Source organism: Piliocolobus tephrosceles, chromosome 2, assembly GCF_002776525.5.
Source record: "Piliocolobus tephrosceles isolate RC106 chromosome 2, ASM277652v3, whole genome shotgun sequence".
Lineage (NCBI taxonomy): Eukaryota > Metazoa > Chordata > Mammalia > Primates > Cercopithecidae > Piliocolobus > Piliocolobus tephrosceles.
Window position 1 is genome coordinate 6,323,734 of NC_045435.1, and position 26,226 is coordinate 6,349,959.

The 26,226-nt window shown below is 39.9% G+C and overlaps 1 protein-coding gene across 6 annotated transcripts in view; it reads left to right on the forward strand.

Moving 5' to 3' along the window:
- The window catches only part of SENP7 (SUMO specific peptidase 7), a 206,919-nt gene that overhangs the window by 117,347 nt on the left and 63,346 nt on the right, over window positions 1–26,226 (forward strand). For 4 of the 6 annotated variants that reach the window (XM_023212207.2, XM_023212222.2, XM_023212243.2 and 1 more), the window contains one exon: window positions 13,861–14,055. The exons of the other annotated variants lie outside the window; for them this stretch is intronic. In XM_023212207.2, the coding sequence (XP_023067975.1) occupies window positions 13,861–14,055 (195 nt within the window). The remainder of the gene's footprint in view (window positions 1–13,860; window positions 14,056–26,226) is intronic. 6 annotated transcript variants of the gene reach the window in all.

Genomic DNA, 26,226 nt, shown 5'->3' on the forward strand with positions numbered 1-26,226 from the left:
ACTTTAAGTTCTAGGGTACATGTGCATAACGTGCAGGTTTGTTACGTATGTATACTTGTGCCATGTTGGTGTGCTGCACCCATCAACTCGTCAGCACCCATCAATTCGTCATTTATATCAGGTATAACTCCCATGCAATCCCTCCCCCCTCCCCCTCCATGATAGGCCCCGATGTGTGATGTTCCCCTTCCCGAGTCCAAGTGAGCTCATTGTTCAGTTCCCACCTATGAGTGAGAACATGCGGTGTTTGGTTTTCTGTTCTTGTGATAGTTTGCTAAGAATGATGGTTTCCAGCTGCATCCATGTCCCTACAAAGGACGCAAACTCATCGTTTTTTTATGGCTGCATAATATTCCATGGTGTATATGTGCCACATTTTCTTAATCCAGTCTGTCACTGATGGACATTTGGGTTGATTCCAAGTCTTTGCTATTGTGAATAGTGCCGAAATAAACATGCGTGTGCATGTGTCTTTATAGCAGCATGATTTATAATCCTTTGGGTATATACCCAGTGGTGGGATGGCTGGGTCATATGGTACATCTAGATCTAGATCCTTGAGGAATCGCCATACTGTTTTCCATAATGGTTGAACTAGTTTACAGTCCCACCAACAGTGTAAAAGTGTTCCTATTTCTCCACATCCTCTCCAGCACCTGTTGTTTCCTGACTTTTGAATGATGGCCGTTCTAACTGGTGTGAGATGGTATCTCATTGTGGTTTTGATTTGCATTTCTCTGATGGCGAGTGATGATGAGCATTTTTTCATGTGTCTGTTGGCTGTATGAATGTCTTCTTTTGAGAAATGTCTGTTCATATACTTTGCCCACTTTTTGATGGGATTGTTTGTTTTTTTCTTGTAAAGTTGTTTGAGTTCTTTGTAGATTCTGGAAATTAGCCCTTTGTCAGATGAGTAGATTGCAAAAATTTTCTCCCATTCTGTAGGTTGCCTGTTCACTCTGATGGTAGTTTCTTTTGCTGTGCAGAAGCTCTTTAGTTTAATTAGATCCCATTTGTCAATTTTGGCTTTTGCTGCCGTTGCTTTTGGTGTTTTAGACATGAAGTCCTTGCCCATGCCTATGTCCTGAATGGTACTACCTAGATTTTCTTCTAGGGTTTTGATGGTATTAGGTCTAACATTTAAGTCTCTAATCCATCTTGAATTAATCTTCGTATAAGGAGTAAGGAAAGGATCCAGTTTCAGCTTTCTACTTATGGCTAGCCAATTTTCCCAGCACCATTTATTAAATAGGGAATCCTTTCCCCATTTCTTGTTTTTGTCAGGTTTGTCAAAGATCAGATGGTTGTAGATGTGTGGCATTATTTCTGAGTAAGGAAAGGATCCAGTTTCAGCTTTCTACTTATGGCTAGCCAATTTTCCCAGCACCATTTATTAAATAGGGAATCCTTTCCCCATTTCGTGTTTTTGTCAGGTTTGTCAAAGATCAGATGGCTGTAGATGTGTGGCATTATTTCTGAGGACTCTGTTCTGTTCCATTGGTCTATATCTCTGTTTTGGTACCAGTACCATGCTGTTTTGGTTACTGTAGCCTTGTAGTATAGTTTGAAGTCAGGTAGCGTGACGCCTCTGGCTTTGTCCTTTTGACTTAGGATTGTCTTGGCAATGCGGGCTCTTTTTTGGTTCCATATGAACTTTAAAGCAGTTTTTTCCAATTCGGTGAAGAAACTCATTGGTAGCTTGATGGGGATGGCATTGAATCTATAAATAACCTTGGGCAGTATGGCCATTTTCACGATATTGATTCTTCCTATCCATGAGCATGGTATGTTCTTCCATTTGTTTGTGTCCTCTTTGATTTCACTGAGCAGTGGTTTGTAGTTCTCCTTGAAGAGGTCCTTTACATCCCTTGTAAGTTGGATTCCTAGGTATTTTATTCTGTTTGAAGCAATTGTGAATGGAAGTTCATTCCTGATTTGGCTCTCTGCTTGTCTGTTACTGGTGTATAAGAATGCTTGTGATTTTTGCACATTAATTTTGTATCCTGGACTTTGCTGAAGTTGCTTATCAGCTGAAGAAGATTTTGGGCTGAGACGATGGGGTTTTCTAAGTATACAATCATGTCATCTGCAAACAGGGACAATTTGACTTCTTCTTTTCCTAACTGAATACCCTTGATTTCTTTCTCTTGCCTGATTGCCCTAGCCAGAACTTCCAACACTATGTTGAATAGGAGTGGTGAGAGAGGGCATCCCTGTCTTGTGCCAGTTTTCAAAGGGAATTTTTCCAGTTTTTGCCCATTCAGTATGATATTGGCTGTGGGTTTGTCATAAATAGCTCTTATTATTTTGAGATACGTTCCATCAATACCGAATTTATTGAGCGTTTTTAGCATGAAGGGCTGTTGAATTTATTGAGCGTTTTTAGCATGAAGGGCTGTTTTTAGCATGAAGGGCTGTTCAAGCCTTTTCTGCATCTATTGAGATAATCATGTGGTTCTTGTCTTTGGTTCTGTTGATATGCTGGATTACGTTTATTGATTTGCGAATGTTGAACCAGCCTTGCATCCCAAGGATGAAGCTCACTTGATCATGGTGGATAAGCTTTTTGATGTGCTGCTGAATCCGGTTTGCCAGTATTTTATTGAGGATTTTTGCATCGATGTTCATCAGGGATATTGGTCTAAAATTCTCTTTTTTTGTTGTGTCTCTGCCAGGCTTTGGTATTAGGATGATGTTGGCCTCATAAAATGAGTTAGGGAGGATTCCCTCTTTTTCTATTGATTGGAATAGTTTCAGAAGGAATGGTACCAGCTCCTCTTTGTACCTCTGGTAGAATTCAGCTGTGAATCCATCTGGTCCTGGACTTTTTTTGGTTGGTAGGCTATTAATTATTGCCTCAATTTCAGAGCCTGCTTTTGGTCTATTCAGGGATTCAACTTCTTCCTGGTTTAGTCTTGGAAGAGTGTAAGTGTCCAGGAAATTATCCATTTCTTCTAGATTTTCTAGTTGATTTGCGTAGAGGTGTTTATAGTATTCTCTGATGGTAGTTTGTATTTCTGTGGGGTCGGTGGTGATATCCCCTTTATCATTTTTTATTGCGTCTATTTGATTCTTCTCTCTTTCTTCTTTATTAGTCTTGCTAGCAGTCTGTCAATTTTGTTGATTTTTTCAAAAAACCAACTCCTGGATTCATTGATTTTTTGGAGGGTTTTTTGTGTCTCTATCTCCTTCAGTTCTGCTCTGATCTTAGTTATTTCTTGCCTTCTGCTAGCTTTTGAATGTGTTTGCTCTTGCTTCTCCAGTTCTTTTAATTGTGATGTTAGAGTGTCAATTTTAGATCTTTCCAGCTTTCTCTTGTGGTCATTTAGTGCTATAACTTTCCCTCTACACACTGCTTTAAATGTGTCCCAGAGATTCTGGTATGTTGTATCTTTGTTCTCATTGGTTTCAAAGAACATCTTTATTTCTGCCTTCATTTTGTTATGTACCCAGTAGTCATTCAGGAGCAGGTTGTTCAGTTTCCATGTAGTTGAGTGGTTTTGATTGAGTTTCTTAGTCCTGAGTTCTACTTTGATTGCACTGTGGTCTGAGAGACAGTTTGTTATAATTTCTGTTCTTTTACATTTGCTAAGGAGTGCTTTACTTCCAATTATGTGGTCAGTTTTGGAATAAGGGTGATGTGGTGCTGAGAAGAATGTATATTCTGTTGATTTGGGGTGGAGAGTTCTATAGATGTCTATTAGGTCCGCTTGGTGCAGAAATGAGTTCAATTCCTGGATATCCTTGTTAACTTTCTGTCTCATTGATCTGTCTAATGTTGACAGTGGAGTGTTGAAGTCTCCCATTATTATTGTATCGGAGTCTAAGTCTCTTTGTAAGTCTCTAAGGACTTGCTTTATGAATTTGGGTGCTCCTGTATTGGGTGCATATATATTTAGGATAGTTAGCTCTTCCTGTTGAATTGATCCCTTTACCATTATGTAATGGCCTTCTTTGTCTCTTTTGATCTTTGATGGTTTAAAGTCTATTTTATCAGAGACTAGGATTGCAACCCCTGCTTTTTTTTGTTCTCCATTTGCTTGGTAGATCTTCCTCCATCCCTTTATTTTGAGCCTCTGTATGTCTCTGCATGTGAGATGGGTCTCCTGAAGACAGCAGACTGATGGGTCTTGACTCTTTATCCAGTTTGCCAGTCTGTGTCTTTTAATTGGAGCATTTAGTCCATTTACATTTAAGGTTAATATTGTTATGTGTGAACTTGATCCTGCCATTATGATATTAACTGGTTATTTTGCTCGTTAGTTGATGCAGTTTCTTCCTAGCCTTGATGGTCTTTACATTTTGGCATGTTTTGGCAATGGCTGGTACCGGTTGTTCCTTTCCATGTTTAGGGCTTCCTTCAGGGTCTCTTGTAAGGCAGGCCTGGTGGTGACAAAATCTTTAAGCATTTGCTTATCTGTAAAGGATTTTATTTCTCCTTCACTGATGAAACTTAGTTTGGCTGGATATGAAATTCTGGGTTTAAAATTCTTTTCTTTAAGAATGATGAATATTGGCCCCCACTCTCTTCTGGCTTGTAGAGTTTCTGCCGAGAGGTCTGCTGTTAGTCTTATGGGCTTCCCTTTGTGGGTAACCTGACCTTTCTCTCTGGCTGCCCTTAAGATTTTTTCCTTCATTTCAACTTTGGTGAATCTGGCAATTATGTGTCTTGGAGTTGCTCTTCTGGAGGAGTATGTTTGTGGTGTTCTCTGTATTTCCTGAATTTGAATGTTGGCCTGCCCTACTAGGTTGGGGAAGTTCTCCTGGATGATATCCTGAAGAGTGTTTTCCAACTTGGTTCCATTTTCCCCCTCACTTTCAGGCACCCCAATCAGATGTAGATTTGGTCTTTTTACATAATCCCATACTTCTTGCAGGCTTTGTTCATTTCTTTTTCTTCTTTTTTCTTTTGGTTTCTCTTCTCGCTTCATTTCATTCATTTGATCCTCAATCGCTGGTACTCTTTCTTCCAGTTGATCAAGTCGGTTACTGAAGCTTGTGGATTTGTCACGTATTTCTCGTGTCATGGTTTTCATCTCTGTCATTTCATTTATGACCTTCTCTGCATTAATTATTCTAGCTATCAATTCTTCCACTCTTTTTTCAAGATTTTTAGTTTCTTTGCGCTGGGTACGTAATTCCTCCTTTAGCTCTGAGAGGTTTGATGGACTGAAGCCTTCTTCTCTCATCTCGTCAAATTCATTCTCTGACCAGCTTTGATCCGTTGCTGGCGATAAGCTGCGCTCCTTTGCAGGGGGAGATGCGCTCTTATTTTTTGAATTTCCAGCTTTTCTGCCCTGCTTCTTCCCCATCTTTGTGGTTTTATCTGCTTCTGGTCTTTGATGATGGTGATGTACTGATGGGGTTTTCGTATAGGTGTTCTTCCTGTTTGATAGTTTTCCTTCTAATAGTCAGGACTCTCAGTCTGTTGGAGATTGCTTGAGGTCTACTCCAGACCCTGTTTGCCTGGGTATCAGCAGCAGAGGTTGCAGAAGATAGAATATTGCTGAACAGTGAGTGTACCTGTCTGATTCTTACTTTGGAAGCTTCCTCTAGGGGATGTACTCCACCCTGCGAAGTGTGGGGTGTCAGACTGCCCCTAGTGGGGGATGTCTCCCAGTTAGGCTACTCAGGGGTCAGGGACCCACTTGAGCAGGCAGTCTGTCTGTTCTCAGATCTCAGCCTCCGTGTTGGGAGATCCACTGCTCTCTTCAAAGCTGTCAGACAGAGTCGTTCGGGTCTGCACAGGCCTCTGCTGCTTCCCCTGTTGTTTTTTAGCTGCGCCCTGTCCCCAGAGGTGGAGTCTACAGAGACAGGCAGGTTTCCTTGAGCTGCTGTGAGCTCCACCCAGTTCGAGCTTCCCAGTGGCTTTGTTTACCTACTTAAGCTTCAGCAATGGAGGGCGCCCCTCCCCCAGCCTCGCTGCTGCCTTGTGGTTAGATGGCAGACTGCTGTGCTAGCAATGAGGGAGACTCCGTGGCTGTGGGACCCTCCCGGCCGGGTGTGGGTATAATCTCCTGGTGTGCCCGTTTGCTTAAAGTGCAGTATTGGGGTGGGAATTACCCAATTTTCCAGGTGTTGTGTGTCTCAGTTCGCCTGGCTAGGAAAAGGGATTCCCTTCCCCCTTGGGCTTCCCAGGTGAGGCAATGCCTTGCCCTGCTTCAGCTCTCGCTGGTCGGGCTGCAGCAGCTGACCAGCACCGATTGTGCGGCACTCCGCAGTGAGATGACCCCAGTACCTCAGTTGAAAATGCAGAAATCACCCGTCTTCTGTGTTGCTCGCGCTGGGAGTTGGAGACTGGAGCTGTTCCTATTCGGCCATCTTGCTCCGCCCTCGCCATTTTTGTTTTTTAAATTGTATTTGTATTTTATAGGTCCTGTGAGATTTATGTTTTAAAGAGGTTCTGTTTTAATGTGTTTCCAGGATTTATTTTAAGGTTTAGAGTTCCTTTTAGCAGTTCTTGTAGTGCTTGGTAGTAGTGAGCTCTCTTAGCATTTGTTTGTCTGAGAAAGACTGTATCTTTCCTTTGTATATGAAGCTTAGTTTTGCTTGATACAAAATTCTTGACTGATAATTGTTTTGTTTGAGGAGGGTGAAGATAGGGCTCCAGTCCCTTCTAGCTTGTAGGGTTTTTGCTGAGAAATCTGCTGTTAATCTGAAAGTTTTTCTTTATAGGTTACCTGGTGCTTTTGTCTCACAGCTCTTAAGATTCTTTCCTTCATATTAACTTTAGATAACCTGATGACATTGTGACTAGGTGATGATCTTTTTGTGATGAATTTTCCAGATGTTCTTTGAGTTTCTTATATTTGGATGTTTAGGTCTCCAGCAAGGCCAGGGAAGCTTTCCTCAATTATTCCCCAAAATATGTTTTCCAAACTTTTAGATTTCTCTTTTTCCTCAGGAATACCTATTATTCTTAGATTTGGTCATTTAACATAATTCCAGACTTCTTGGAGGCTTTGTTCATATTTTCTTATTCTTTTTTCTTTGTCTTTGTTGGATTGGGTTAATTTGAAGACCTGTTTTCAAGTTCTGAATTTCTTTCTTCCACTTGTTCAATTCTATTGCTGGACTTTCCAGAGCATTTTGCATTTCTGTAAGTGTGTCCATTGTTTCCTAAAGTTTGAATTGTTTTTTATTTATGCTATTTCCCTGAATATTTCTCCCTTCACCTCTTGTATCATTTTTTGGACTTCCTTACACTGGGCTTCACCTTTCTTTGGTGCCTCCCTGATTAGCTTAATAACTAACCTCCTGAATTCTTTTTCAGGCAAATCAGGGTTTTCTTCTTAGTTTGGGTCCATTGCTAGTGAGCTAGTATGATTTTTTGGAGGTGTTAAAGAACCTTATTTTGTCATATTACGAGAGTTGGTTTTCTGATTCCTTGTCATTTGAGTAGGCTCTGTCAGAGGGAAGGTCTAGGGCTGAAGGCTTTTGTTCAGATTCCTTTGTCCCATAGGGTGTACCCTTGATATAGTACTCTCCCCCTTTTCCTATGGATGTGGCTTCCTGAGAGCAGAGCTGTAGTGATTGTTATTTTTCTTCTGGATGTAGCCACCCAGCTATTCTACCAGGCTCTGGGCTGGTACTGGTGGTTGTCTGCACAGAGTCTTGTGACCTGAACAATCTATGGGCTTCTCAGCCATGGATACCAGCACAGTATTTGGGGTGTCTGGGTCCTACTGGTGCACTCTGCTTCCTTCGTAAGGTTTATGGGTCCTCTCAGGCTTCCTGATTTATTCCTGCAGTTGTTCTGGAGCAAAAATTCACAATGTGAACTTCCACATGCTGCTGTCTGTCCCAGTCAGAGCTGCAATCTAGTCTGCCTCCCATCCACCATTATCCCCTTTTGTTCCTGGTTCTGGAGACAAGAAATCCAATCAAGGTGTTTTAAGGGCCGTGAGAGAAGGGCGTGTGCCAGGCCTCTCTCTTTGACTTGTAGATGTCTGTCTTCTCCCTGTGTCTCTTCACATTGTTTTCTCACTGTGCGTCTCATTGTGGTTTTTATTTGTATTTCTCTAATGATCAGTGATATTGTGCTTTTAAAATATGATTATTGTCTGCATGTGTCTTCTTTGGAAAGGTATCTGTTCATGTCCTTTGCCCACATTATAATGGGGTTGTTTGCTTTTTTTCATGTTAATTTGTTTAAGTTCCTTGTAAACTCTGGAAATTAGACATTTGTTAGATGGATAGATTGCAAAAACTTTCTCCCATTCTGTAGGGTGTCTGTTCACTCTAATGATAGTTTCTTTTGCTGTGCAGAAGCTGTTTAGTTTATTTAGATCCCATTTGTCAATTTTTGCTTTTGTTGCAATTGCTTTTGGCATTTTTGTCATGAAATCTTTGCCTGTGCCTGCCTATGTCCTGAATGGTATTGCCTAGATTTTCTTCTAGGTTTTTTATAGTTTTAGGTTTTACATTTAAGTCTTTAATCCATTTTGAGCTAATTTTTATATATAGTATAACAATCGGGTTCAATTTCAATTTTTTGCATATGGCTAGTTGTTTTCCCAGCACCATTATTAAATATGGAACCCTTTGTCCATTGCTTGTTTTTGTCAGGTTTGTCAAAGATCACAGAATTATAGGTGTACAGTCTTATTTCTGGGCTCTTTATTCTTTTCCATTAGTCTGTGTGTTTATTTTTGTACTAGTACCATGGTGTTTTGGTTACTATAGCCCTATAATATGGTTTGAAGGGAGATAAGGTGATTCTTGCCGTTTTTTTCTTTTTGCTTAGTATTGTCTTGGTTATACGGGGTTCTTTTTCATTCCATATGAATTTTAAAGTAGTTTTTTCTAATTCTATGAAGAGTGTCATTGGTAGTATGATAAGAATAGCATTGAATCTGTAAATTGCTTTGGGAAGTATGGCCATTTTAATATTGGTACTTTCTATCCATTAGCCTGGGATGTTTTTCCGTTTGTGTCTTCTCTGATTTTTTTAAGTAATGTTTTATAGTTCTCCTTATAGAGATCTTTCACCTCCCCGGTTAACTGTATTCACAGGTATATTATTCTTTTTGTGGCTGTTATGAATGAGATTGCCTTTGTGATTTGGCTTTCCACTTGGCTGTTGTTGGTATATAGGAATGCTAGTGATTTTTGTACATTGATTTTTTTATCCTGAAACCTTGCTCAAGTTGTTTTATCAGCTGAAGGAGCTTTTGTGCTGAGACTATCGGGTTTTCTAGATAGTTGTTGCAGCACTTTTCATTCTGATTATGGTATAAATGGATATTTTCAGGAGTTTCCTGAAGTATCTATTGGCAATCTCAGTTATCTGGAATCCTTTGGCAAATTAGTATTGAGGATGTAGTATAATGGAATAGAACAGACAAAAAAACCCCAAAAGATAATAGGCCCAGGTTCTTCCACTAGGAAAGCTACTTATAACTGGGCAGCTTATTTCACTTCTCTGAGCTTTGGGTTCTTCATGTTTACAATAAAGAGAGGACTAATTTATTTTAAAGTTCCCTAAGGATCTAAAATTTAATGCTGTCTGGAACATAATGAAAAGAACATATGTCTTTATGTAGGGAAAAAATAGTTGTGAAATTTTTAATTAGGGGATGTGCATTTTTTTTAGTCACAGTGCCATTGCACACTTAATAGCCCACACTCTAGTGTAAACATAGTTATATATTCACTAGGAGACCACAGAATTCATGTGACATGTTTTATTTTGATACTTACTTTATGGCGGGGGTCTGGAACTTAACCGGCTCTGTCTCCAAGTATATGCCTATACTTTTGTTTAAGCGAAAATGTGAACTTCACTGTACTTTGTTACCTTTGTTGTTTTATGCAGAGGCATCTAGAATGATGAATCCTTTCCGGAAGATTTTCAGTTTACTTTTCCCAGACCCATCAGAGGATATCACTGTTTGTGGTAGCTATATGAAATGTATTTCTTAAATTGTAAGACTTGAAACTTGAAATTACTTCTTGATCCTTGGGCTGTAGAATGGATGTTTTATTAGCAGGCGTGAAAACAACACGAATTTTCTTGTACTTCCCCATCAGAGCTTTTGGGTGACTAGGTGCATTGTCAACGAGCTGTAATATTTTGAAAGGAATTTTATTTATTTTTTTTCTGAGTGGCAGTTCTCAAAGGTGGGTTAAGTGATTTCAGTGATCCACGCTGTAAACAGATGTACTGTCATCCAGTCATGTAGACATTGTAGTTCCATTTTCAGAGCACAGGCAGAGTAGATTTAGTTTTTTTTTTTTTTTTTTCTGAGACGGGGTCTTGCTGTGTCGCCCAGGCTGGAATGCAGTGGCATGATCTCACTGCAACCTCTGCCTCCCAGGTTCAGGCGATTCTCCTGCCTCACCCTCTGAAGTAGCTGGGACTACAGGTGTGTACCACCATGCCTGGCTATTTTTTTTTTTTTTTTTTTTTTTTTTAGTAGAGATGGGGTTTTGCCATGTTGGCCAGGCTAGTCTCGAACTCCTGACCTCAAGTTATCCACTGGCCTCTGCCACCCAAAGTGCCGGGATTACAGGCGTGAGCCACCATGCTTGGCCCAATTTAGCATAATTCTTAAGGGCCATTGGATCTTTTGCATGATAATTGAGCACTGGCTTCACAGATAAGACACCAGCTTCATTAGCCCCTAACAAGAGAGTCAGCCTATCTTTCGAACTTATGCATTGACTTTTCGTTTCTAGGTTTGGAATTCCTAGATGTCAGTTTATTCCAATAGAAGTCTCTTTCATCTACATTGGAAATCTGTTGTTTACTGTAGCCGCCTTCATCAGTTATCCTAGCTAGATCTTCTGGATAACTTGCTGCAACTTCTCCATCAGTACTTGCTGCTTCACCTTGCACTTTCATGTTATGGAGATAGTTTTTTTTTTTTTTTTTTTTTTTTTTTTTGAGGCAGGGTCTCATTCTGTTGCCCAGCATGACTCATTTCAGCTTTGACCTCCCAGCTGGCACCATGATGGCTCACTACAACCTTGACCTCCCAAGCTAAAGTGATCCTCTTACCTCAGTCTCCCAAGTAGCTGAGGCTACAGGTGCATGCCACCATACTCAGTCAATATTTTCTATTTTTTTGTAGAGACGGGGTCTTACTATGTTGTCCAGGCTGAGACAACTTCTTTTCTTAAAGCTTGTAAACCACCTTTTCTTCTGCAGCTTCCTAACCTCTCTGTCTTCATAGAATTGAAGAGAGTATCTTGCTCTGAATTAGACTTTGGCTTAAGGGAATGTTGTGGCTGATTTGATCTTGTATTCAGAATACTATAACTTTCTCCATATCATCAGTAAGACTGTTTTGCTTTCTTACTATTTGTGTGTTCATAGGAGTAGCAATTTTTTTTTTTTTTTTTTTTTTGAGATGGAGTGTCACTCTGTCGCCCAGGCTGGAATGCAGTGGCAGTATCTCGGCTCACTGCAACTTCAGCCTCCTGGGTTCAAGTGATTCTTCTGCCTCAGCCTCCCGAGTAGCTGGGATTGCAGGTGCCTGCCACCACACCTGGCTAATTTTTGTATTTTTAGTAGAGATGGGGTTTCACCATGTTGGCCAGGCTGGTCTCAAAACTCCTGACCTCAAGTGATCCACCTGCCTCAGCCTCCCTAAGTGCCAGGATTACAGGTGTGAGCCACTGCACCTAGCCAGGAGTAGCACTTTTAAATTTGTTCAAGAACTATTCTTTTGCATTCACAACTTGACTCTTTGCAGCAAGCAGTCTTGCTTTCAGCCTGTCTCAGCTCTCAACATGCTTTCCACACTAAATTTAGTAAGCTTTAGTTCTCTCTGTTTTTTTTTTTTTTTTTTTTAAGACAAGGACTTACTCTCTTTCCCAGGCAAACAGAGGTGGCGCAATCCTAGCTCTCTGCAGCCTTGAACTCCTGGGGTCAAGTGATGCTCCACTCTCAGCTTCCCAAGTAGCTTGGACTACAGGCATGTACTGCCATGGCTGGATGGCTCGTTAATTATGTTTTGTAGAGATGGAGTCTTGCCATGTTGCCCAGGCTGGCCTCAGTCTCCTGACCTCAAGTGATTGTCCCACCTTGACCTCCCAAAGTGCTGGGATTGCAGGTGTGAGCCACCACACCCGGCCATTTCTAGCTTTTGATTTAAAGTGAGAGACTTGTGACTCTTCCTTTCACGAGAATATATAGAGGCCATCGTAGTGCTATTAATTGGCATAATTTCAATATTGCTGTGTCTCAGGGGATAGGGAGGAGGCCTGAGGAGAGAGAGATAGGGGAATGGTTGGTAGGTGAAGCAGTCAGAACACACACAACGTTTGTTAATTAAGTTCAATGTCTTATGTGTGCGTGGTTTGTGGTGCTTCAAAGCAATTACAGTTGTGCCATCAAAGATCACTGATTACAGATCATCATAATAGATAAAATAATAATGAAAAGATTGAAATATTTTGAGAATTACAAAAATGTGACACAGAGACACAAAGTGAGCACATGGTGTTGGAAAAATCATGCTGATAGATGTGTTCTACTCAAGGTAGCCACAAACCTTGCATTTGTAAAAAAACACAGTATCTGTGAGGTGCAGTAAAGTGAAGCACAATAAAATGAGGTATGCTTGTACTCTGGCCCTTTCTGTATATTGTTTCTTACAAACAAAATATAAGTAAAGTATTGCTAGTGGCATATCGATAACAGTCAACCGGGCATCTAATAAAGAGGAGTTAGGAAAACTTTAAAATTACATAAAAAGAACTTAAAAAAGTCACAATAATATGGCTCGGGCCAGTGAATTCTGGGCTGAGTATCAATATCGAAGGCATTATTGTAGTGTGGCAAAGTAATGTTTGTAATAATGGCTGGCCAGCAAAGTAAAGATTGCGCTAATTTTATACCAAATGTACTTCTTTATATATCAAATATACATCTTCTGTTTAAGAAGATGTCAGGCTTATATAGTGCATTTGATATAAAACTCACCAATTTAAGGTCTGGAGACTTAAAAATACACTCCAGGCTAGATGCAGTGGCTCGCACCTGTAATCTCAGAATTTTGGGAGGCTGAAGTCGGAGGATTGCTTGAGCCCAGGAGTTTGAAACCAGCCTGGGCAACATAATGAGACATTGTCACCACAGAAAATAAAAAAGTTAGCTGGGCGTGGTGGCTTGTGCTTATAGTCCGAGCTACTTAAGAGGCTGAGGTGGGAGGATTACTCGAGCCGGGAGGTGGAGGCTGCAGTGAGCTGTGATTGTATAACTGCATTCCAGTCTGGGCAACAGAGTGAGATCCTGTCTCAAAAAAGGAAAACCAACTAAACAAAAACTTTAATTTTCTAAACATTTAAATGTGTTGACTCTTTTCCTGATGCTATAATATATTAGCATATATGTTATCACCATTATATGTGCTGTTTCAGTTATGGAATCTTTCATTACCAGAGATGTAGTCTGAATGATGTCTTGTTGGATTTATCATTTGTCATTTCCCAATTGCAAGTGTGTAAATTACTTATCAAAGACCTTTCTGTTAAATGAGAAGAACAAAGATTTCTTGATTTGTAGTGAGCTGTGTTTTTAATAATTTCTGGAAAAGGAAAGAAAGCATGTTTTAGAGAAGAACTTGTTAAAATTTTAAGCCCCTCAACGGCATCCATTAGTATAATTAAAGACATTGTAGTGACAGGCTAATCTATGCTGTAAGTGATAAGAAACAAGCGCTTCTAGAAACAAAAAGATTGTGTTTTTCTAAATTTTTAAGTATTTATGGGTTAATTTCTAGGGTGGTATAGTTCGAACAGCTTTCTTGTGCTAAGATGGCAATGATTGAAAATTCAACTTCCTGGAATACATTTTTTTTTTTAACTGAAAACTTCTCAGTACAGTACAGTGTTTGTTATTCTATGTGACAGGATACCCAGAGTTATATTGACGAATGTCCTGGGAACGGAGTTAGGAAGAAAATACATAAGGACCCCACCTGTAACCGAGGGAAGTTTGAGTGATACAGACAACTTGCAATCAGAGCTACTTTCTTCATCATCTGATGGCAGCCTAGAATCTTATCAAAGTCTAAACCCTCACAAGAGCTGTTATTTATCTGAAAGGTATGTTTAGTGATAACTTTACTCAAAATAATTATATTTATTTTGATGTATCCTTCCCTGTTCTTTTTCACAGATACATTATTGCTAAATGTGAGGTAAATGTGCTCTGATAGTTGGTATTATTTTTCTCCCCTGGTGGTAGGATTGGCTATTGGAACCAACAGTCCATGGCTAATAATGTGTTTCAGAAGCACTGGTCACCATACTTGTGTTTTGGAAAAATGAATACAGACACTTAATGAAAATCTGGTAACCTATTTCAGTATCCCAGTTTGTCTGGTGTAATTGAAATCCATTCCTCTGACATTAGTGTATTCCCCTCTCTTTTTCTGTTCTATTTGTCCATCTATCCATCCACCCATTCAGTCTTGTCTGTTATTATTATTTTTTTTTTTAATTTTTTTGAGGTGGAGTCTCGTTCTGTCACCCAGGCTGAGGTGTAGTGGTGCAATCTCAGCTCACTATAACGTCCGCCTCCCGGGTTCAAGCGATTCTCCTACCTCAGCCTCCCAGGTAGCTGGGACGACAGGCACGTGCCACCATGCCCAGCTAATTTTTTGTATTTTTTTTAGTAGAGATAGGGTTTCACCATGTTAGCCAGGATGGTCTCGATCTCCTGACCTCACGATCTGCCTGCTTCGGGCTCCCAAAGTGCTGGGATTACAGGCATGAGCCACTACGCCCGGTCTTGTCCGTTATTTTTATATTCAGACTCTAGAATTTTAACTAGTACTTAGTGCTCAGTAAATGTTTTTTGAATGAATGACTGAACACATTCCTTAAAAAATGGTCTGAGATTTTCCATTAACAAATGGAAAAGCTGAATTCCATTGACAAACGTAGCTTGTTGTGCCAATAAGAGAAATGCAGATCTTAAGTTGCCTTTGTTTTAAGCTCTAGGAGACGATTGTGTGTGGACTGGAAATAAGAAAACATCTGTGGCACAAAGCTAGGGATGGTCAGTTAGTAAATTCTGTTAGATTTATAAACTTCCATTTGCCACAAGCTTCTGAAGCTTCTCTTTTTATTTTCTGTGTTCAGCCTGTAGGATACTTTTTATATAAATGAAAAGTTGATTATCTTAATTTTTTCCCCCCGAACCATCCAAAGCTAACTTCTGGTATGTATTTCTATTGTAAATCTAATTACATTAAATAGTACTTATAGTTGCCTTTTTAAAGATCTGCAACAAATTTTATTATTTTAAACTCTTTATCTTCTATGAATGCTTGAATTTTTCTTCTTTTCGAAAATATTTTTTATTTTCACCTGGGTTCTACTTAGTGAATTAATAATGACAATTTTAACTTTATACTTTATTAGGTCTCTTTCTAAGTTTTCTTCCCAAAATGAGAATTTCAGTGGCATTATTCAGTTACTAAATTTAATGTGTAATTGGGGAAATTAGTAATGTATCTATCAAGTGACTCATGCCTATAATCCTAGCCCTTTGGGAGGCTGAGGCAGGAGGATCACTTGAGGCCAGGAGTTCAAGACCACCCTAGGCAGCATAGTGAGATCTTGTTTCTGCTAAAAATGAAAAAAATGAGCCAGGTGTGATGGTGCATACTTGTAGTCTCAGCTACTTGGGAGGCTGAGGTGGGAGGATCGCTTGAGCCCAGGAGTTCAAGATTGCAGCGAACTGTGATTGCCACTGCATTCTAGCCTGGGTGACAGGGCAAGACCCTGTCTCAAAAACAACAACAGCTGGGCACAGTGGCTTATGCCTGTAATCCCAGCACTTTGGGAGGTGGAGGTGGGTGAATCACCTGAGGTCAGGAGTTCGAGACCAGCCTGACCAACATGGTGAAACCTTGTCTCTACTGAAAATACAAAATTAGCTGAGTGTGGTGGCAGGGACCTGTAATCCCAGCTACTCGGGATGCTGAGGCAGGAGAATTGCTTGAACCTGAGAGGCGGAGGTTGCAGTGAGCTGAGACCGCCCCACTGCACTCCAACCTGGGCAACGAACGAAATTTCGTCTCAAAAAATACACAAAAAATAACAATAACAACAACAACAACAACAACAAAAGTATCTATCCACACTGCAGTATAGCTGTTTGTTTCCACCTCCTCTGCTATACCATAAGCTCCTCGAGGAGAAGAGGTATTGTGTCTTATTTGCATATACTTAGTACTTAGTTCAATGTATACTAAATTTTTTGCACTTGAGTTAATGCTTATGTCATTTAATGTAAGCTTCAGTTTTCTGAGTTGTAAAAAGAGAAGTAATTTTGAATCCCCTACCTACCTCACAAAAATGTTCTTTTCCTTTTCTTTTAAATCTCACTTCTGAGAATTCTTTGTGCCCATAAAATATTATAAATAAAATAAATGAAAATATTATTGAAGGTACTTTCTGTTGGAGATGAAGTTGTGATGATTGAGCTTTAAGTCAAATGATGAGAAAAACAAAAAAAGAAAGATTAAAAGAAAACTTAAGATGTACCATTGCCATGGAACTCAGATGACGTCAGTGCACATTTATGCTGTTACGAAAAGTCACACTTTTGAAGATTGTATGAAACAATCAAATTGTAATCTGTACACTTCTGCCTTAATGCCATTCTGGGGCTAAGGTTTAATAATATTAATAGGTATAATATTTCCGGTCATTCCCCAAAACTATTCAGTGGGAACACTAGCTGTCCTTTAAATCCTTTCTAAATAGATGTGAAATTTCCAGGTGGTTTTGATGTGGACTTTGAAATTTCATTCTCTTGGTGGTAATTTTACTTGATTCGTGTATTTGGAATAAGCATAAACTTTGGACCCAGACATCTGGATTAAGATATTAGCTATACTGCTAATACACTGACTTACCTTGGGCAAGTTTCTTACCCTGTCTTTAAAACAGGGATAATAATACACACCTTATTGGGTTAGTGTGCAGATTTAACGAGATGATCCATGTAAAGTCCCAAGTATAATGCCAGGAAGTTAGTAGGTGATTATTAAAAGTCATTATTTTTGTGTCTCTCTTATTGGTACTGATATCAAAAGTACTATTAAAGGATATTGCTATAGTTGATGTTACTGAAATATTCTACAATGAGGGTGCCAACATGTGTTCCTGAGTCCACTGTTGTCATCACCATTGTTGCCAAAGCAATTGTTATAGCTTTGTTAGCCTCCCCATTTATTTTAACAAATACTGAACTCCTTAAACCAAACTTTAGTTCTTTCTTCCCTTAAGATGAATTTGTTAATCTTAACCCTAAGATCATATGGAATTAAAAAAGAGCCTAAATAGCCAAAGCAGTCCTGAGTGAAAAGAATAAAACTGGAGGCATTACACTACCTGACTTCAAAACATATTACAAGGCTATAGTAACCAAAACAGCGTGGTATAAAAACAGACCCATAGACCAATGTAACAGAACAGAGAACCTATAAATAAATTCATGTATTTACAGCCAGCTGATTTTCAACAAAAGGTACCAAGAACATACACTGGGGAAAGGACACCCTCTTCAGTAGTGATCCTGGGAAAATATGCAGGAGAGTGAAACTAGACTCCTGTATCTCACCACATATAAAAATCAACCCAAGATGGATTAAATACTTTAAATGTAAGACCTGAAACTATAAAACTACTGGAAGAAAACATAGGGGACATGCTTCTGGACATTGGTCTAGGCAAAGATTTTATGACTAAGACCTCAAAAGCACAGGCAACCACAAAAAATACATAAATGAGACCATATTAAGCTGAATGGCTTCTGCACAGCTAAAGAGCCAACCCGTCAATAGAGTAAAGAGACAATTTCCAAAATGGGAGAAAATGTTTGTAAACTATTCATCCAAGAAGGGACTGATACCCAAAATATATGAGGAATCCAAACAACTCAACAGTAAAAATAAACAAATAGTCCCACTAAAAAGTGTGCAAGTGACATAAAAAGACGTTTCTCAAAAGAAGACATACAGCTGGCAAACAGGTATGTGAACAGTGCTCAGCATTGCTAATTATAAGGGAAAAGCAAATCAGAACTGCAATGAGATATCATCTTACCTCAACTAGAATGGCCGTTAGAAAGACAAAGAATAGCAGATGCTGGCAAGGATGTGGAGAAAAGGAAACTCATACACTCTTGGTGGGAATGTAAATTGGTGTAACTATTATCGAAAGCAGTATAGAGATTTCTCAGAAAACTGAAATAGATTAAAAAACAGAAACAAAAACAAACAACCCCCCCCCCAACATTTAAAAAAGAAACATAAAAATAGAACTGCTGTACAATCCAGTAGTCCTGGCACTGGTATTTATCTAAAGGAAAGGAAGTCAATATACCGAAGAAATACATGCACCTACCATATTTTTTTGCAGTACTATTCACCATAGCAAATATACAGAATCAACCTAAGTGTCCATCAGTAGATAATGAAAATATGGTGTCTGTATACACAATGGAATACCATTCAGCCATAAAAAAGAATGAAATCCTGTCATATGCAGCAACATGGATGGAACTAGAGGTCATTACATGAAATAAGACAGGCACAGAAAGATAAAGATTGGATATTCTCTCTTATATGTGAGAACTTAAATAAGTGGATCTCATAGAGGCAGAGAGTAGAATTACAAGCCCTAGAGGCTGGGAAGTGTATGTGTGGTTGGGGGCAATGGAGAGAATTTGGTTAATGGCTACTATATAGTTAGATAGAAATAATATGTTTTAATATTCAGTAGCAGAGTAGAGTGACTGTAGTGCATTGTATATTTCAAAATAGCTAGAAGAGAGGAATTGAAATGTTCCCAACACATGGAAATGATAAATACTTGAGGTGATGGATACCCCAGATAATTTTACTTGATCATTACACATTCTGTGCATGTACCAAATACCACATGTACCCATGAGAATGAGTTGTTATAAACCTGTTTGTCTTGTTTAGTCTTTTTGCACACTCCTGCTTCCTCTTACACTTTTCTACCATGCTATGAAGAGCAGGAAGCCCTCACTAGAAGCTGCCAGATGTGGCCACCCAGTCTTGAACTTTTCAGCTTGATTAGCTGTGAGCTAAATAAATTTCTGTTCATTATATTGTATTACCTGGTCTCAGGTATTCAGTTACAGCAATACGAAACAGACTAAGACATTTATATTTCCCTAATTAGTGAAGTTGAGCACTTTTTCATATGTCTGTTGGGCATTTGTATATCTTCTTTTAATAAATGTCTATTCATTCTGTTAAACATTTTTTAAATTGGATTATTTGTTTGCTTTTTGTAGAGTTGTTTGAGTTTCCTTACGTATTTTAGATATGTATCCCTAGTGAGATGTAAGATTTGTGACTATCTCCCAATCTATAGGTTGTCTCTCTACTCTGAAAATGATTTCATTGCTTGTGCAGAAGCTTTTAATTTTGATGTAATCCCTTTTGTCTGTTTTTTGCTTTTGTTCCCTGTGCTTTTTGGGTGAGATCTAAAAAATCATTGCTCAGACCAATGTCATATAGTTATTCCCCTGTTTTCTTTTGGAAGTTTTACATTTTCAGGTCTTATGGTTAAATTTTTAACCCATTTTGAGAGATTTTTGTATATGGTGAAAATAGGGGGATAGTTTCATTCTTCTGCATATGGATATCTAGTTTTCCCAGCAACATTTATTGAAGACGGTATCCTTTTGTAGTATATGTTCTTGGTGCCTTTGTTGAAAGTCAGTTGGCTCTAAATATGGGGATTTATTTATAGGTTTTCTGTTCTGTTCCATTGGTCTATGTATTTGTTTTTTAAAGAGACAGGGTCTTGCTTTGTCATCCAGACTGTAGTGCAGTACACAATCATAGTTCACTGTACCCTTGAACTCCTGACTTCAAGCAATCATCCCTCCTCAGCCTCCTGAATAGCTGGGACTACAGATGTGTACCACCACACCCAACTGTTTTTATACCAATGTCATGCTATTTTGGTTACTATAGCTTTGTAATGTATTTTGAAGTCAGGTAGTGTGATGCCTCTAGCATTGTTCTTTTTGCTCAGTATTGCTTTGGTTATTTGGTATCTTTTGTGGTTCCATACGACTTTTTGGATTGGGTTTTCTACTTCTAGGAAGAATATCATTGGCATTTTGATTGGGATTGCATTTTATTTGTAGATTCTTTTGGGAAGTATGGTCATTTTAACACTATTAGTTCTAATCCATGAGCTTGGGGTATCTTTCCGTTTGTTTATGTCCTCTTTAATTTCTTTCTCATTGGTGTTTTGTAATTTCCAATTTCGAGATATTTCAACTCTTTGGTTAAATTTATTCATAGGTATTTTATTCCGTAGCTATTCTAAGTGGAATTACTTTATTTTTTCCCCAACTAGTTCATTGTTGGTATATGCTACTGATTTTTCTATGTTGATTCAGTGTCCTCAATGTTAATTAATTTCTTAGTTATAAGAGTTTTTGGATGGAGTCTTTAGGTTTTTCTATATGTGTGTCATGTCATCTGGAAGGAGGGATAATTTGACTACCTCTTTTCTAATTTGGGTGCCCTCTATTTCTTTCTCTTACCTAATTATCTGGATAGGACTTTTAGGACTGTGTTGAATAAGAGTGGTGAAGGTGGGCATCTTTGTCTTGTTCCAGTTCTTTGAGGAAAGGCTTCCAGATTTTATTCTATTAGTATAATTTGGCTGTGGATTTGTCATATAGGGCCTTAATCATGTTTCGGTGTGTTACTTCTGTGCCTGTTTTTTGAGAGTTTTTATCATGAGGGAATATTGAATATTATCAAATGCTTTTTCTGCATCTATTGCGGTGATCACATGGTTTCTGCCCTTCATTCTATTTTCTGTTTTTTTATTTTTTTTATTTATTATTATACTGTAAGTTCTAGGGTACATGTGCACAATGTGCAGGTTTGTTACATATGTATACATGTGCCATGTTGGTGTGCTGCACCCATCAACTCGTCAGCACCCATCAATTCGTCATTTATATCAGGTATAACTCCCAATGCAATCCCTCCCCCCTCCCCCCCTCCCCATGATAGGCCCCAGTGTGTGATGTTCCCCTTCCCGAGTCCAAGTGATCTCATTGTTCAGTTCCCATCTATGAGTGAGAACACGTGGTGTTTGGTTTTCTGTTCTTGTGATAGTTTGCTAGGAATGATGGTTTCCAGCTGCATCCATGTCCCTACAAAGGATGCAAACTCATCCTTTTTTATGGCTGCATAGTATTCCATGGTGTATATGTGCCACATTTTCTTAATCCAGTCTGTCACTGATGGACATTTGGGTTGATTCCAAGACTTTGCTATTGTGAATAGTGCCGCAATAAACATACGTGTGCATGTGTCTTTATAGCAGCATGATTTATAATCCTTTGGGTATATACCCAGTAGTGGGATGGCTGGGTCATATGGTACATCTAGTTCTAGATCCTTGAGGAATCGCCATACTGTTTTCCATAATGGTTGAACTAGTTTACAATCCCACCAACAGTGTAAAAGTGTTCCTATTTCTCCACATCCTCTCCAGCACCTGTTGTTTCCTGACTTTTTAATGATTGCCATTCTAACTGGTGTGAGATGGTATCTCATTGTGGTTTTGATTTGCATTTCTCTGATGTTCTGCCCTTCATTCTAATATGATGTACCACATTTATTGATTTGTGTGTGTTGAACCATCCTTGCATCCCTGAAATAAATCACTTGATCATGGTGCATTATCTTTTTGATGTGTGTTTGGATTCTGTTTGCTAGTATTCTGTTGAGGATTTTTGCATCTATGTTGCTCATATTGGCTGAACTTTTTTTTTCTCATGTCCTTGTGTAGTTTAGTTATCAGTGTAGTGCTGGCCTTGTAGAATGAGTTAGATAAAGTTTCCTCCTCTTAAGTTGTTTGGAATAGTTTGAGAAGAATTGGTGTTAGTTCCTCTTTATAAGATTGATAGAATTCAGCAATAAAACCGTCTGGTCCTGGGCTTTTCTTTGTTGATAGACTTTTTATTACTGCTTTGATCTTGTTGCTTCTTACTGGTATGTTCAGGTTTTCTTTCTTCCTGATTTAATCTTGCAGGTTGTATGTCTCTAGGAATTTTTCAGTTTCCTTGAGATTTTCCAATTTGCTGACATACGCTTGTTCATAATACCCTCTAATTATTGATTGTATTTCTGTGGTATCAGTTTTAATGCCTCCTTTTTTTGTTGTTGTTTTCTGATTGTATTTATTTTGGTGTGTTTTTTTTTTTTTTAATCTTGGTTGGTATAACCAGTAATTTTTGTTTGTCTTTAAAAAACAATTTTTCATTATGTTGATCCTTTTGATTTTTCTTCCTCTATTTCATTTAGTTCTTCTATGACTTTATTATCTTTTTGTTTCTACTAATTTTGGGTTTAGTTTGTTATTGCTTTTCTAGTTTTTTGAGATGCATCATTTGGTTGTTTATTTGAAATCTTTCTACTTTTTGATTTAGGTGTTTACTGCTATAAATTTCCGTCTTAGTACTGCTTTTGCTGGATCCCATATGTTGTGGTATGCTGTATTTCTGTTTTTGTTTGTTTTAATACTTGTTAAATTTCTTTTTTATGTTTTTTCCCCTTGATCCGGTGGTTCTTCAGGAGCATGTTGTTTAAGTTCCATGTACAGTTTCTGAAGTTCCTTTGTTACTGATTTCTAGGTTTATTCCATTGCAGTCTGAGAAGATAGTTGATATGATTTTGATTTTTAAAAAGGTATTGAGATTTGTTTTGTGTCTTAATATATGGTCTATCCTGGAGAATGTTCCATATGCTGATGAGAAGAATGTGTATTCTCCAGCCATGGATGAAGTGTTTTGTAAATGTCTGTTAGGCCCATTTGATCAATGGTGTAGATTAAGTCCGATGCTTTTTTGTTCAGTTTCTGTCTTGATGATCTGTCCACTGTTGAGAGTAGGGGGTTGAAATCCCCCATTATTTTTATATTGGAGTCTGTCTCTTCTTTTAGATCTGATAATATTTGCTTTATATTTCTGTGTTTTCTGATATTAAGTGCATGTATATTTGGAATTATATCCTGTCAGTTTATCCCTTTATCATTATATAATGATGTTGTCTCTTTTTACAGTTTTTGACTTAAAGTATACAAATGGAAACCAAAAGCATGATTTAAAATCTGCAAATGGAAACTGAAAACAGACTTAAAGTTTGATGTATGCATAGCTACTCTTGCATGCTTTTGGTTTCCATTTGTGTGGAATTTTTTTTTTTTTGGTCAATGTATATGTTTACAGGTGATGTGAGTAGGGAGCATGCAGTTGGGTCATATATCAGTTGGGTCATTTAAAAAAATGGATTCAGCCAGTTCATATCTTTCTCTTTTTTTTTTTTTTTTTGAGACAGAATCTTTCTCTGTTGCCTAGGCTGGAGTGCAGTGGCACAATCTTGACTCACTGCAGCCTCCGCCTCCCAGGTTCAAGCAGTTCTCCTGTCTCAGCCTCCCAAGTAGCTGGGACTACAGGTGCCCACCACCACACCTGGCTAATTTTTGTATTTTTAGTAGAGATGGCATTTCCCCATATTGGTCAGGCTGGTATCTAACTCCTGACCTCAGGTGATCCACCCACCTCAGCCTCCCAAAGTGCTGGGATTACAGGCATGAGCCCCTGTGCCTGGCTCATATATTTCAAGTTGGGAATTTAATCCTTTTACATTCAGGCTATTATGAATAGATGAGTACTTAACTCCTGCATTTTGTAAATTGTTTTCTAGGTGTTTTGTATATCCTTTTTTTTCTTTCTTCCACTTTTATCATTTATCACTTCAGTTTGGTGGTTTTCTGTAGTGACAGTGTTCAGCTCTTTTGTCATTTTCATTCGTGTATCTGTTCAACAGTTAGTTTTGTACTTTTGGGTATGTTCATTATTTAAGATAGTGTCGTTTTGCTTCTAGGTGTAGGATTCTCTCAAGCATTTAATGTAAGTAGGGCCTGTATAGTGGTGAAGAGTTCCCTCAGCTTTTGCTTGTCTGGGAAAAACTCTTACTCATTTGTGAAGGATAACTTTGCTAGGTGTGGTATCCTTGGCTGGCAGTTTTTTTTTTTTCTTTTAGTACTTTGAATATATCATCTCATTCTCGTCTGGCCTGCATGTTTTCTGTGGAGAAACCTGCTCTTTGTTTGATGGAGATTCTCTTTTAAGTGTCTAGACATGTTTCTTTTGCTGTTCTTAGAATTTTCTTGTTGTCTCTGATTTGGTAGTTTGACCATGATGCACTGTGGAGAAGACATTTTTGTATTGTATCTATTTGAGGATCTCTGTGTTTCCTGTGTCTGTATGCCTAAATCTCTTGCTAGGTTTGAAGGCTGGGTTGGGAGGATTGCTTGAGCCCAGGAGTTCAAGGCTGCAGTGAGCTAGGGATGCACCACTCTAGAGTGCTAGACTCCAAGCAAGCTGGCCTTAGATACCTGTGGTGGTGGTGGCAGGCTGGATGTGTTGGTCCTTGGACCCCCAGGTTTCTAACAGTTGTGCTGGTGGTGGCAGGTCCTGGTGGGCCAGTTCTTGGGCCTTCAGGTGGGCTTGCCCAGGTGTCATGGTGGCAGTGGTGGTTCATAGACTTTGGTGATATGTGAGTGGCACTGGTGATGGTAGTAGGTGTGACTGGTCAATCCTTATTCCTTAAGCACTGCACAAGTGGGTGCCTGTGGTGGCTGGGCTAGCCAGTCCCCGAACTTCCAGGAGGCATATGCAGGAACTGCCAGCAGGCTGGGTGGGCCTATCCCTAGGCTACCGGACAGTGCATGTCAGGTAGGCTTGTACTCAGTCCCCCAGAAGCCGTGTGCAGGAGCCATGGGTGGTGTGCTCCCTAGTCGATCCTGGTCCCCCTGACGATACATATGCTCAGTGGCAGTGATGGCAGTGGGTAAGATGGACTTGTCCTCTAGCCCCCCAGATGGTGTGTGCAGATGCTTACAGATGGGGCAGGTTGATTTTCAGGCTCCCAGAAGAAACATGGGGGTAATGACTTATGCGGTGGCTGGCAGGAAGTGCCTGTCCTCATGCTCCCTGATGGAGTGCACAGGCAGTGGCTGTGGCAACCCGGGTGTGTCATTTCCCAGACCTCTGGATGGCACACTGTGGTGCTGGCAGTGGTGGTCATGATGGCTGTTTGGGCACCAGCAGTGGTGGCAGGGAAGGCTAATCCCCAGCTCCCTGAATGATGTACGTGGGTGCCACCAGCAGAAGTTGTGAGGGGGCAGATTTCTCGTCAGGCTCCCCAGTGGTGTGTGCAAGGCTCTGGCCATAATGGGTGGGTTGGGTTAATCCTTAGACATGTTGACGGTACACTTGGGTACCAGCAGTGGTATTGGTGGGTGGGGTGGGCCTGTTTTCAAGCCCCAGAATGGCTCATGCTGGCTGTGATGTTGGTGGGTGGCATAGGCCTATTGTCAGGCCTCTCAATGGTATGTGCTGGTACTGGTGGTAGTTGGTGTGGTGGGTTGATTTTTTTTTATCCCTGGACAGCACATTCATGTGCTAACGGTGGCAGCGAGCAGGGCTGACCTACTCTTACGCTCTCTGATTGTGTATGTGGGCCACTGGCTGCATTGGGTAGGGCTGGTTGCTTCCCAGGTCCCTGAACCATGCACTCAGGCCCTGGTGATGGTGGCAATGGTCAGGAAAGGCATGTACTCAGTCCCCTGTATGGTGCACATGGGTGCCAGCAACAGCAGTTGCTGGGGTCCATTGATTCCCAGGCTCCCAGATGATGTACTTGGGTGCCAACATTGCTGGTGTTGGCAGGGCTTGCCCATTTTTATGCCCCTGTGTGGCATGTGCTAGTTCCTGCAGCAGGTAGGAGACACTTATTCTGGGGGCCTGGGATGTCAGCTGGGAAGGCTGGTTCCCAGACCCTCTGAAGATGTGTGCAGATGTTGTAGCAGCTCTGCGCCTGGAGGGAGCTGAGTTGCTGTTAGTGCCTAGGCAGGCACCTCTCAGGCTCTGGGAGAATATGCTTTGACTCCCTTTGTCCTGGGGTCAGCCTTCCTGGTGCATTGCACTGCTTGTTTTCTGGCATGCAGGATACTGCCTGGGCTAGAGTGCTGGAAATCTGGCCACACTACTGGTGGTTCAGCCAACCTTGCAATGCTGCAGCCTTCTGGGTGGATTTGGGGAATGTCAGCAGGCCTTCAGGGATGTGGAAATAGAGGGACTCTTGGGCCTCAGGGCATGATGTAGTCGGTTGGTAGCTAGGC